This window comes from Sporothrix schenckii (assembly GCF_000961545.1).
Source record: "Sporothrix schenckii 1099-18 chromosome Unknown Cont42, whole genome shotgun sequence".
NCBI lineage: Eukaryota > Fungi > Ascomycota > Sordariomycetes > Ophiostomatales > Ophiostomataceae > Sporothrix > Sporothrix schenckii.
The window spans coordinates 1,449,404-1,463,260 of record NW_015971143.1 but is presented as its reverse complement, the minus strand read 5'-3'; the positions used below and the strand labels follow the sequence as shown (position 1 = coordinate 1,463,260).

General features: G+C 56.6%; 2 protein-coding genes across 2 annotated transcripts; one reads left to right on the top strand and one right to left on the bottom strand.

The window, feature by feature from the left end:
- Positions 1-449: 449 nt before the first annotated feature.
- Positions 450-7,732, top strand: SPSK_01359 (uncharacterized protein; the record flags this gene model as incomplete). The annotated part of the gene is made up of 2 exons (XM_016728274.1): positions 450-2,496; positions 2,571-7,732. 2 exons carry the CDS (start codon positions 450-452, stop codon positions 7,730-7,732), a joined length of 7,209 nt encoding a protein of 2,402 aa, XP_016589993.1.
- Positions 7,733-9,046: 1,314 nt separating this feature from the next.
- Positions 9,047-11,566, bottom strand: SPSK_01473 (negative regulator of differentiation 1; the record flags this gene model as incomplete). The annotated part of the gene is made up of 1 exon (XM_016728385.1): positions 9,047-11,566. One exon carries the CDS (start codon positions 11,564-11,566, stop codon positions 9,047-9,049), a length of 2,520 nt encoding a protein of 839 aa, XP_016589992.1.
- Between the last annotated feature and the right edge of the window lie 2,291 nt (positions 11,567-13,857).

Sequence of the window (13,857 nt, the reverse complement as noted above, 5' to 3'; positions counted from 1 at the left end):
TCCGTTTTTATGGTGTCTGCTGTGCTCTTGCTGTTTGGGCAGAGCTTAAGCATCGTCAACTTATTTTTTGCCCACCATTGTTTTTTCGCTCTCCTGCCTCTCTTCTTATTTTCTCACCACCACGCTTATTTCTCAACTTTAGAAACACGCTTTTGAGAACAGTACGATTGCCTTCTTCAACATCACCATTTCTCGCGTCCACGCGATCTTTCGATCCCTTATGCGCATCGTTCGCAAGATCCCTTTCTTACCCATATCCAACGCGTCTCCTGCTTCGTTCAATTGATCGTCGCTTCGCGACCGACTCTGGTCTTCTTTCTTTGGTTGCGAAGCGTTTCATCACCTTCACCCACCATCCTTCTCTTTCTATTTTACGTGACGTTCACAATTGTGGCGTTCCTCGTCCCTCCCTCGCCTTCTGCGTCTGCCCTCGCCACAGGCAGTTCGCAATGGAGACTCCATCACGGGGCTCGGCGTCTTCGCCTGACCCTTTGAACGAACGCGATGACGATGCTGCAACACTTCCCATGCTCTCGTCCGCAAGCCGGCCTATCACGCGGAGCCAACGCTCGAACAGCATGTACTCTCTGGATCCTCACAACCGCATGCACCCGTCGCGGTTCTCTTCGCCACGCAAGCAGACCTTCCACTTGGACGTGGGCAGCAATGTCTCGCCCCAAAAGATTCGCGTCACGGTCGAGACCGAGGACAATGCAGCTGACGGTATCGACGGCCAAGACAGCCTCGCCGACGACATTCCCGACATTGCCGATTTTGACGAGGGGAAGGTTAGCCGCCGTCTCTTCCCTGCTTCGACGCCCGTCCCCTCCCTTCCTCTCAAAACCTCATCCGCCGCCGCACCGGCCTCTTCATCGCGTCGCCGCCAGAGCAGCCCCTCTCCCTCCAAGGGCTCGCCTACAAAGACCTCTGCCACCCGCCGGAAGCCTCGATTGTCGACCACGATGACCACTAAAGTGCCCCTGCGCGGCCTCTCCGACGACGAAGGTGAGGATGCTTCCGAGACGACTGGCATTGCCGCTACCCCCAAGCCCAAGCGTGGCCGGCCCCGTCGCTCCGGAACTCCGAAGCCCCTGACCACAATCGTTGAGCCGTCTAGCCCCATAAGTGCGACTTCTGCTTCTGCTGCCAAGGTTGCCTCGTCGCCCTTGAAGCGCGGTCGCAAACCAAGAGCCGCGACGCCCAAGGCAGAAGAGACAACAGGCGATGAGCTTGCATCCGTCGAAGCTACACCCGCTTTGTCCAGCCCGGCCAAGCGCACACCCAGAGCCGCACGCAAGACCGCCACCCCCAAGGCCACCCCGAAGGCTACCCCCAAGAGCGCCCCTAAGAGCACTCCTAAGCGCACACCGAAGCGTACTGCTAGCTCCGCTTTCTCGGGAAGCGAAGCGGAGTCTGCCTCGGAATCGCGTCCCACCAAGCGTGGCCGTGGTCGCCCTCGCAAGGCTATGGTCCCTGACGAGATGGCTGCTATAGCAGAGAATGTGCACGAGGAGCAACTGCAGGAGGAACGATTGGCCACGCAGCCGCCCAACGGGCCACGGGCTGAAGAACCCCAGAAGCGAGCGGAACTTGGCGTTTTCGCAGATGGAACTGCATCGGCCTCCCCGGACCCTATTATGGACGACTCCGATGCAATCACTGCGCATCCCTTGCATGCCCCGACCCCGAACACGATTCGCAGAATGCGGGTGGCTGTCTCTCCCGCGCCGACTACTCTCTCGTCCGTCGACCTGATCAGCGTCCAGACGCCTGCCCGGCCCACTTTTGACACCGAGCCCGCTAGTATCGTTGACGACGAAGAGAAGCATGATGGGGACGATCTCGAGCGAACGTCTGCCGATGCTGATGATACTGCTGATGCCCCCGCTGCAGCCGACCAGGATTCCGGTGAGGACTTTGCCTATGGAGCACCGTCTGCCGATGACTACTTTAGCGACAACGGATTCGGAAACTATGATATCCCTGAAACATTTGATCACAGCGATGACGCCGTGGAGACTGCTTCTATCAATGCCACGTCACCTGCCCCTGTCACAGGCGGTGTTCATGAAGAAGAGGTGCAGACCACTCACACAGCGCACAGCGCAACCGTTACCCTTGTGGAGACCGCCGATGTCACAGACCAACCCGGTGAAGACATCATTGACCAGGCTGCCCCCCCTAACCAAAGTGACTCTGAGGATGAGCTTGCTCCTCCAATTGTCTCCCATAGTGATGCCATTGAGAGTACCACCGATGCGCCGGTCTACAGCGAGGACCTCCACACTGCCACACCCCGAGTCGCTCAAGCACGTGTTCTCATCACTCCAGACACACTGTCGTCTCCCATGATGGAGGCGCCTACTTTAACCATCACCAATATCATGTACACTGGTGCCCTAGCGGAAGAAGAACAAGCTGCTGAGGCCAGCATACCCCCCGCCGCTGCCGAACGCGTCCAAGATGACACCTTAGTTACGGGCAACCGCAAGAATGGTAAGACGAAAAGCTCAGTCCCCGCTTCCAATACTCTCCCAAATCTCATGTAAACTCACTAACGCCAGACACAGGTCCCCCTTCGCGCAGCCCAGATTCGCAACATAGTCGTAGTGATCAGGCACATCCCGATGACAGGATGCTCTTCTCCAGCGTGGAATCACCCTTCGGTCATGAAGCCTCTAACCTCCGTGATGCCCAGCTGGCACAGAGCGATGTGACCGCCCCCGATAGCGAAGGTGACGACGTCGACGCTGTCCTCCTTGGAAGTACTCATGACAACGAAGCTGATTCGGACGCCGAGTCTGAATTGGCAGGCGCTGCTCCCAATGTTCGCGACATGGACACCATTGCCCAGGGTGAGGACTTCAGCATGATTGGCGTCGAGTCGCTGCAAACTAGCTTCCGTACGTCCAACGATGAAATGCCCGCAATGGGCGAGATGACCAGCCGCATTGTCAACCGCTCTCTCCAATCCGTCCGCCAAGGCAACCAGCCCACTGAGGCCCACGACAACGATGGGCTTAGCTACCTGGACTTCATCTATCAGTCCGACTCCCCCGCTCCCGCCTCCGTCCCCGCGTCCGCTGCAAAGTCGTCCCAGATCACGCAGAGCGCGACCCTCTCAACTCACACAAGAGAGAATGCGACTGTGCAACAATCTTCGCCCGAGGCGAAGTCCGATTCTCCCCGCAAGAAGGACGAGTCTCTGCGGGAGGTCATTGCGCGGAAGTCGCTCCTTGACGCACATGGCCCATCCGCTACTCCTCGTGTTGTCGCTTCTGTTGATAAAGCCCCCAAACCGGCCAATCCAGAACCTCAGCAGCAGTTTAACAACCAGGAGTATGACGACTCCTTTTCGGAGATTCCAGACTCTGTGCTTGAAGCGGCGGTCCCGCAGACCATTACATCCACCACTCCTTTCTTCTCTCGGCACCAAGCTGAGCTCACTGGACAGTTCGCCATGGGCAGTGCCCGTGCTAACGCCAACGTCGAAGCCGTCGAGCCGCACCATGAAGGCCAAAGCAGCCCCATTGACGCCACAGCTGAGAATGACTATCAAGCCGCACATAGCCAACCGGACGTGGAAGCAGAAATTACCTCGTCGCCCCCCATCCACTTCGCTCGTGCCCAGCACGCTGCTATCTCTGAGCAAGCTGCCCAGCGTCCACGCCTCTTGCACGAGATCCGAACAACTCCCGTGGCGTTCCAGTCGCCGCGCTACCCCGTCACTGCTGACCAGAACGACTACCTCCGTGTCCCCTCTGAAGGCTTTCGTCCTAGTCTTTCCCCCATTGTTCGTGCAGGTCGTGCTCTGCAGAATGTCACTTCCGACCCACCAACGCCCAAGGAGAATGAAGGCTTTTTGCGCAGTCCCTTCCGCAGCTCAGTTGCTAGAGACACCCAGTCGCCCGCAGCAGCCCAAGGCCATGACTCTAGCAGTCCTCAGCCTGCTGCTGACGAGGGCCCTATTCAGGACCAGCTTCTCCGCGAGCAAGGAAGTGAGGAGGACGATGAAGTTGCTGGCCATGCGGAACAAGTTACTCTTCACACGGACGCTACGGACGTTATAAGCCCTACTGTTGCTGAAGATGACAACGTCGGGGATGATAACGTCGAGGATGACAACGCTGTAGGTGCCATTAGTAAAGAAGACGATCAAGACGATCAAGACGATCAAGACGATCAAGACGATCAAGACGATCAAGACGAGGAAAGCGAGCACGAGGAAGTGGTTGACGAGGAGCCCAATGAGGGGCCCCAGGCGATTACCCCGTCACAACAGTCGCATCCAGCCGCCACTACGACCCAGCAATCTCCAGCCTCCATGCCAAGAGCTGCATGGAACATGGCCAAGGCACCCTTTTCCGGATTCAAGAACCTCGTCTTGAACGGCGCACAGGTCATCTCGCCCCGTCTTTCAGTCTCTGCTCCCGATTCTGGCTCTCCAGCCTCTCTTCCACCTTCGACCCCCGGTGGTGTTCAAGGTATCTCACCAACTCCGGCAGCCCGGCCTGCGCAAGCGTCTCCGCAGAAGCGTACTGCGTCCGAGGCAGAACTCGACGCTCAGCCCAGAAGCTCTGGTCTGCCCGGTCCGCGCACCGTCAAGCGCCTACGCATGCAGACTCCGGCCCGTGCTAACAACGTGCAACCTGGCTCTGGCAGCGACACGAACCGATCCTGGCGGTCCTACATTTTTAGGGAGAATAGCGTCGCCGGCTCGATTACTGGTTTTGCTACGAAGCTGATCTCTCGGACGCCCCGCAATGATAACCACCACCGCGAGACTGAGACTAGTGCCGATACCGAGGCCAATGCCCAAGTCGAAACAAATTCTGAGGATATTGAGATCAGTACTGGCAACGAGGCCGCAGTTGATGCTGAGGACAACATGGACGTTAATATCGTCTCCTTGGCTGAAGCTGATGTTGACGCCGAGGACAACATGGTTATTAACACCGCCGCGCTTCCCGATATCAACACCACATCTGAGAGCAGACCCAAGGCGACTCTACTGACCAGCGAAGCGAACTCGACTCAGTACGGTTCCGATGCTATAATGTCGATGATCAACGACATCAGTGGCGAGGGTCAAGATGTTCATGCCATAACTGAGATTGAGCCTGATAGACAATCCGCCCAAAGCGAGCGGGACGTGCAAGACGAAGACGACGTGGGCATGGATACCTTCATTCCTGGCGAGCAGGCCCAGATCCATGTGGAAGCGTATCCGTCGGAACATTTCGACGACGACGTCGACATTTGGGCCATTGAGGCAGAGCGTACGACCCGATTTGCCTCGACGAAGTTGCAGCAGCATCAACCCATCGTTGTTCCCCGCTCATCTGAACGATCTGCTCCCATTGCTGAAAGTTCGCCGATGCGGGATCCTAGGGTCACTCGCATCCAAGGACAGGAAGCAAGACGTGCTGCACGGAAGCAATGGCCTGCCCCAGCGGCGCTTGGTTATGACCCTGACCGCGAGAAGTCTCTTGTCGAGGAGGACAGTGTCGAAAATGAGGAGGCAGACGAGCTCCAAGGCCCATCGTCTTCAGTTAAAAACTCACCTCGTCCGGCCGGTCGCTTCAATCTCGATGACTTTTTCTCGTCCCCGGTCGCCCTGCCACGCCAATTGCCGCCTACGTCGAAGAAGAACATCCAGTACAATGAGGAGAGCCGCCGCCAAGCTATGGAGCAGTTCCTTGAGCACGAGCGCCGGCGTGAGGCACGCGAGGCCCTGCCCCAGTCCGCCACCGTACAGAAGCAGAAGCAGAGCCGCCTAGTAGCTCCTCCTCGAACAGCCAATCGCTCCTTTGTCTCCTCTTCTGAGCCAGACCTCAACGAGCAGCCAGATTCCATTGGAGAGCTGGCTGCTACGAATCCTCCTAGCGAGCCCATTCCCGAGGCCGCTACACCTACTCCGGAGGCAGATGCGCTCGGCGCGCTGCCTCCCACCAATCCTATGACGTCCAACAAGAAGGCGTCACCTGCTACTCCTGCTTCTGCTGACTCCCGGCAGCTGCAGCTCGGCAGCGGACGCAGCCGTTCGTCTAGAGGAAGCCGGCCTTCTGAAGGTGACCGCATCATTGAAGAGGAGGATGCCCTTGAACAACTTCCTGCGAATCCTAGTGAAATTCGCAGGCGTTTCTTGCAAAACTTCAAGGCCAGTACTACGGTCACGGCCAAAACATCCAGCGTTGCCTCGGCATCTTCCCCCCCTGTTGCTTCTGCTGCCACCGCCGACCAGCTGGCCGCCGACCGCCAATCCCCAGAGACGGCGTCTGGGTCCAAAGAGAACCAGCCTCCTGCCTCGGAATCTCGCCACTCACGGCCACTCGTCGACTCTCCTGTCGCATCACCTGTCGGGTCGCCTGAAATTTCGCCACTAGGCTTACCTGCACCGGTCAACCAAGAGCTAGTGGCTCTCATGTCTTCCGAGGCGCCCCGGAAACGGTTTATGTTCAGTCGACCGAGCTTGGCTCACCCGAGCCTTGCCCGCCCACCACGCACAGAACGCAACAGCTCGCTGCAGTTCATCACGCCAAAAAAGCCTGCACCCCAACCAGTCAAGTCGACGGCGGCGCAGAATGAGCCAGTGCGATGGGGCCGCTCGGCCAGCCAACAACAGGAAAGTCGTGCCCTGGAAGTAGCCCAGGACAGACAGGCCGGAGCCCAACCTGCGAGCTTCAACGACGGACCCCGTACCTCGTTCACCCCACAGACTGACGCCCCAAGCGACGATGTCGAACAGTCTCCCCAGAGCTTAGGAGGTGACGACAGCTACCTTTCACAGGAGCAGTCGGGGGTGAATGAGGAGGAGCAAGAGGAGGAGTCCTCGTTCGTGACACCGTTGCTAAAGCCGCTGCCGGCAAAGTCCGCGTCACCGACCAAGTCGTGCTTGCGGCCAACGACAAAGCCTAAAACGCCGGGCCGCGTTGTTGAGTTTACAAGCAGCACGATGGCCGGCGCGAGCCAGGAAATTGCAGCGGTACGGGAGAGTCTAGACGCAACCGACCTCGAATTTGCTGAGCACTTTCAGCTCGACACAGATAATCGCCTGCCCTCGCCGGTCCTCACCGAACGCCCCGCAACGGAAGCCAACATCGAACGGGTCGGTGAGGATGGAGACGTCCGCATGTGGGACCGTAAGGAGGTTTCGCAGCAGGAAAGCCAAGGCCGGGGTTACGTTGTTGACCGGACGGTGTCCGACATCATGCTCGCAGACACCCACCAGATCAGCGTAACCCGGCCCTACCATCCAGTCCCGCAGACCTCGGCGGCTGCAGCGGTGGCGGGCGAGGGGTTTTTCTTCCCCTCAAACGCCATCGTGTACGCCCCTTGGGAAGCTCCCGCCAAGAACATACCTTTGCCGGGTCGAGCTTGGCAGCTCGAGGACTGGGTGGAGCTCAACAATGTGCTCCAGACCTACCGGCGCGAGGGCAAGGCCGACTTCGTGTCGAACCATCTGCTGGCACACCTGAGGGACGTCCGCAAGCATCCGGAATGGCCGGTCCCGGAGCGGGCAACAAAGGCGTCAGCTGATTTGCTCCACAAAGTGGTGCACACTGACCGCATTGCGATGCTGATTAAGAGTTGGCATCTCGACGTGGTCGACGTCTTTGCGCTCCGGGCCGGCCGAATCTGGAACGAGCACTACCTGGTGCGGCGTCTCTTCTCACTGTTAATCAGTGAGGAGAGCCGTGGTGCCTTCAAACCTTGGCGGCGGAGGCCCTAGAATCTTCTGCTAAGGGGCTTGTAACTCAGGTAGTGTTCGTGGGAGGAGGGGGCGCTGAAGGGGAACGAGGGGAGGGAAAGACGCATGTGTCTTGTTTTTGGGTGGCTTGATTGAGATTTACTTTGGCGCTTGTGCTTGCATTGTTTGGCGGATTTGCATTGTCTTGTGGCTTTGGCTGCGGCTTTGTCTTGTTCTGTCATGTTCTTGTCTTTTTTGATTTCTATTGTTTGGCCTATACTGGGGTGTCTTTTTGATTGATTGTTTGGAGATTGGTGTTTTCTTGTTTTTTCCCTGCATTGGCGGTTTCATTTGCACCAGCGGTTGGATTTATCATGATACCCCCCCTCGGCGAAAGGACAAACATGGCATTGGGATGGCGTTCAGCTGGGTTTACTTCGGCCGGTTCTGCAGTTTTGCATTTTGCATGGCCCTTACGACAGGAACGACAAAAACAAAGGGGAGGAGGGGGACGACCTGCCACCGAGTCCCCTCTTCCCACAAATTCTATATTATCACGATCTGTACAATAGCGACCTGATTTGGGGTTGCACAACATCTGGCCTCGTGAGAGGACCACACATCACACATCTATTTGGCATATCTTCTGGCGTCTGGGCGTGGCCACAAACAAAACATAGCATGTACATATCAGCGTGCGCATTTGGAGGCGATACCCTTATTGCCATTTTATTCAGCATGGTCTTCGTTGTCTTCCATACTTCTTCTGCCGGTTTTTGTTATATAGTTTAGCCTTCTCGACCTGCGGGGACGCAGTTGCACATATTAAGACACTTTTTGATCTTTCATAAGCGAAAGATGAGTTGTTTAAATTTGACAGGTTTCCTGACCGGATAAGATACGCATGGTACAAGCATACCTGGAATTATTGGTATTTTGTTACTGCGAAAGATTGGGACAGAAGATCGTAAACGCAAGAGGCCTCTCAAGCCAGACAAAGGCAAGACGCGCAAATAGCAAAAATAAAGTAAAGAAACCAAAAAATAGAACAAGTGAAGTGACTGAGGAGATGCAAAGGAAACGAAGAAAAGCAACAGCCAAAGTTCAATATAATAGGAACAAGAAATAAAAGTAGCCGAAACAGTAAATATAACAAGTAATGATAGTAGATAGGCAGAAGATAGGGGGAAACATATCCAAAAGATGGGGCAATTACAACAGCTAAAACAATCTGCGTTGCCGTTCACAGCTTCGACTCGTTTTGGCTCTCCACTACCGAGTCCAAAAAATGCACTATACACCTAACAACAGTCCACAGCTATACCCCCCACCAATGCAAACGCGTACACCTCTCGTTTAGTTGGCAACTTCCTCCTCCACCCAACCATTCAGGCCGCTCTGGATGGCCAGACCGAAGCCGGCGCCCATACCGCCAAAGCTGGCCTGGTACTGGTGGCCCCGGCGCTCGCCCTCACTGGCGCCGCCATTGGCGCCGCCGGGAACGCTGTTGGGGCTGGTGCCGCCGTTCTCAAAGCCAGGGGCCAGAACAGGAAGGCTCACGGCGCGGTTGTGCTGGCCGCGCGGGTTGCCGGGCGCCAATAGACCGCCAATCGTGGTCGTGCCGTTGGTCGTCGTAGCATTGCCGCCGTTGGCGTAGCCGTTGGACATGCTGGCCGACTGCTGGTGGCCAGAAATAATGGGACCCTGGGGCACCTCAATAGTCAGCTCGCTCGAGGGCGAGGCGGCGGTGCCAAAGAGTGCGGCCTGCTGGGCAACGAGCACCTGGTGCTGCTGCTGCTGCTGCTGCGCGGCCTGCTGCGAGACGTGGCTAAGGTACATGGTCAGAGCATTGTTGGTCGAGCTGAAGAGAGTGACGGCCGGCTGGTTGGGGTTGTTGCCAGGCGACGTGGTATTGGTCGGCGAGCCGCTGTTTTGGCTGGTCGAGCCGTTGGGCGGAGGCGACGCGATGCGGCCGGCCTCGTTGTGTGGGGACTGGGAGTTGGCGTTGTTGCCGTTGCCGGGTTGGAGCTGACGCGGAGCATTGCCGCAACGGTCCTTACCGAAATTGACCTTGAACTTTTTGTACTCCTCCTTGCTGCGGATAGCTTCAATGGCCTTGATAGCATTGGCAATGTTGGTAAAGTTGACAAACGCACAGCTCTTCTCACGGAGCGTATTGACCAGCTCAATTTCACCAAAATCGGCGAAGTCCTGGCGCAGGCGCTCCTCAGTCCACGTCTCATCGAGATTGCCAATATACACATTGCGCGACGCGCCGCCGCTCACGGCCAGGGCAATGGCCGGCGGCAGAGCACCCGAGTGCTTGCCCCAGCCGATCTTGAGGCGGCGGTTGTGGATCATGAGACCCTGCAGGTTGCTTAGGGCATAGAACGAGGCGGCCGCGGTCGGGTCGATGAAGGTGACAAAGCAAATGTGCTTGTCAGGGATGTAGCGGACGTGGTGCAGCAGGCCACCGCGAACGACGTTGCAAATCTCCTCAATTGTGGTCTCGGGATGAATGTTGCCCAGGTAGATGGTGCGGTTGCCCAGGTTACTGATGCCACCGGCAGTAGTGGCAACCGCAGCAGCAGCCACAGATTGCTGGGCCAGGGCGTTGGAGATGATGTCGCGATCGGCGCCGGTCAGCATATTGGCATAGCCAGGGGCAATGCCGAGGTACTGAGCGGCGTTCTGCTGCTGCGTCTTGGACACGTAGGCGCAGCGGTCCTTGCCGTAGTAGACACGACGCGGAGACTGCCAGTTGGGCTCTTGGGGCAGCTGGGTGACAGCCTTGATGGCGTTGGAGATGGACAAGAAGTGGATGAAAGCAATGTTCTTCTCGCGGACGAGTTTGATGGTGTCAATGGCACCAAACTTGCCCAGGTCCTCTCGAAGCTCATCCTCCGTGATCTCTTCAGGCAGATTGCCCAGGTACACATTGCGCGAGGCGCCCGACTGCTGGACAGCCAGCGCCACGGACGTGGGAACCTGGGACGGCTTGCCCCAGCCAACCTTGACATCCTGACCCTTGATGCAGAGCTTTTTCAAGATGGCATCAGAGTGGAAGTGGGTGGCGGAGCTTGCGTCGAGGAAGGAGATAAAGGCGCAGTTCTTGTCAGGCAGCATGCGGACGGACTCGATCTGACCACTGCGGACGTGGCTCAGAAGCTCGTCGGCGGGCGTGTCGGCGGGGATGTTGCCCAGGTAGACAGTGCGGCTGGTGCCGCTCACGACACCAGGCGACAGGCCCACTGGCGACGCGGCCTGCATGGGGACCTGGATCTGGCCGGCCACGTTGTTGAACGCACCGCTGGGCGATTGGGGCGAGTAGAACTGGGGTGCGCCGTAGGTCGAGGGTGAAACGATCGTCTGGTAGGCCTGGGGCGACATGTTCTGTTGGTCAGGGCTCTGTTGTCCATTAGTCTGGACGTTAAGTTGGCCATTGGCCTGCTGCTGCTGTTGCTGCTGCTGCTGTTGGGCCTGAAGCTGTGCCTGCTGGAGCTGCTGGGCCTGCTGGTAGCCGATCTGGCCCTGGAACTGGGAAGTGGCAAAGGCAGCCGGGGTACCCGGTTGAAAAGGGCTGCCAAGAAGCAACTGGGACGGAAGAAGAGATGTGAACTGCATGTCGAAGGCGGTGCCCGGGGTGGTCATGTCGGGCGCCGCGGCGGTGGTGGTCGGAGGAGGGGGCTGGTTCATGGACTGGGTGTTGATGCTGGGAATGTTCGCACGACGCGGGTGGCGGTCACCGAAGCCGCTGATGTTGGAGGTGAAGGCACCGTGGGAGAAACCGGTATCGCTGTTGGAGGGCTTGGAGGCGTGACCGAAGCGGCCGCCGTTGGGGCCAGGCTGGCTGACAGGGGCGTTCATGTCCTGCATCCCGAGCAGATGAGGGGGGACAAGGCTGTCCCGAGAAACGTGAGATAGGACCGCCGTTTTGACTGATGATTCGTACCCTGAAACCGGGCACGGAAGTGGTTCGTTGCGGGAGATCGAAGACAGGTGAGCGCGAAGTTGAAGCGAGGATATAGGGGAGAAGAAGGTGGTCGAGACGAAAGAGGTTGGAACCTAAACACGTCGGCGTCTAGAAAGCCGTTTGTCGATTCGGGAAAGCACACGGGCTTCTTGAAATGGGAAGAAAAGGGACGTAGGTAAACCAGGCGAGCCAAGAATTGAAGCGTAGAATTATGGGGTATCGAGGAACAAAAAGCTGATCATTTGTCGTCGAGACGAGCTGGTCGAGGTCGAAGGATTCGAAGCTGGACGGTCGTTTCGGGAAGACAAAATGTATCCAAGAAAAGTATTATAAACGGGCTGGCTGTGATGGTCGTGGATATGACCAGAGCAAAAGCCAAAGACTCTGGGTTGTTTTCGGCGGTATAGAACAAACAAATAAGTAAGAGATTGTAGGCGACAGAACAGAACACGGCGAGCGAGTGAGACGCTGTGAGCGAAGAGAATGTCTGCAAAGGTGTATCGAGCTAGGTGCAAAACTGCTCTTGAAGGAGATGGCGAGAAGTACCGAAGCAAAAAAGAATACGAGATCCCAAGTTCAGTCGAACGGAAACCAAGCGAAGGCGAACAAACGAGTGAGTTCGAATAACGGGGAGAATAAGCGAGCAGTGACGAATGGAAGAAGAAAAAGAAACGAAGAAGCAAGAAGCAAGAAGCAGAAGCTGGCAAAAGAGCCGGTTGAAGAATGAAAGTCGAACCACGAAGAAAGATGTGGATGACCAAGAAAGAAGAGGAGTAGAGAAGAGAGGCCGAGGAACGAAAAACGAGATCGAAAAAGAGAGAGTGAAGAGGTGAGGAAACGGGGAAAAGAGTGTGAATGAAAGAATGAAGAAAAGCGAGAGACGAAGAAGAAAGGAGTCGACAGACCAGACTGAGGGTAGAGATGGAGAAGGTGGAGGAGGCGAAGAAGAGGATCGTAGGGGCAAAGGAGGGAAAAGGTTAGAGTGAAGGACGCAGAATGGTGCAGAGAGGTGAGAGAGACAGAGAATGAGAAACAGGGGAGAGGCTAGCTGGATTGTGGAAAAGGGGGGGTGATGTTCCCGTTGGTCGCTTGTGGATTGCCCAAAGCGGACAGGAGACATTTAATTGGGGCGCGCTAAGTTTAATGAGGCCCGTTCAGGGGAAATCGGTGCTGGCTTTCTAAGGTGGGAAAGAGCCCTGGCTGGACCCATCAAGAAGGGAAGGCTCAAAGCACCCAAAGTACAGAAGGTGGCAGTAAGCAGGAAGGTGAGAAGGGATGCATGGCACTGTAAAGGATACTCATGCAGTTGAAAAGGACGAATGGAGAAGGTGCGCTCGACAGAGGCAAACATGGAGAGGACGCAGAGAACGTGCCGACGATGCACGGCAGGAACGACGGACACAATATGTGAAGCAGAAAACGTGACCATGAGCCGCAGTGAACGAGGAAGGCATGAATCTCGTCGACGAAGGCACACCCGATGAGCATAGGCATCGTCTCACTGACTAGCACAGACTACGATGACTTGGATCGTATTTTAATACCGTGCTGTTAGATGTGGACGACCGATGACAGGCACCGTGTGCCGACTGGTGACTTTGGAGAGAGCAATTGACCTCCGACCATCAGGCAATGCCTCTTTTTCCATGGACAAGCGGAGCCTGGCGTGTGGATTGCGCTAGCGGGCTAGTTCCTGTCTTTGTTTGCCAGATCCCGCTGGCGTCTTTGTTACTGAGGACACTAAGATTTCCAGGTTGTTTCTGCTGTTTCCGGGCGGGCATCGGTAAGGCTGGCGATGGCGTTGAGAGTCGACGTATACGAGGCATTGATGGCATTGGGGCATTCGGCACAGTGTCCCATTGGCGCATTGGGACGTGGCAGTGCGGACAGCAAGCACACGGCCCAGCGACGGATGAAAGATTACTGGTATGATGCCTTACATTGTGGGTTCTCTGTGCTGCTCAGAGGGAGGGCAAGACGGGGATAAATTGCGGCCCCCTCACAGATGGGATTTAAGATACGACATCTGGGGTCAAGTCCTTCTACCACATGTTGAAAAGGACACGGAATGCAAACGTCAATAGAGACGTGGTACATGTGCGGGAGAATGGAGTGAAGGGTCCTATGGGAGGTCAAGGAAAAGGGGAAGGAGAAAGGAAAAGAATGACAACGGCCTCGAAACAGTTAACAACGA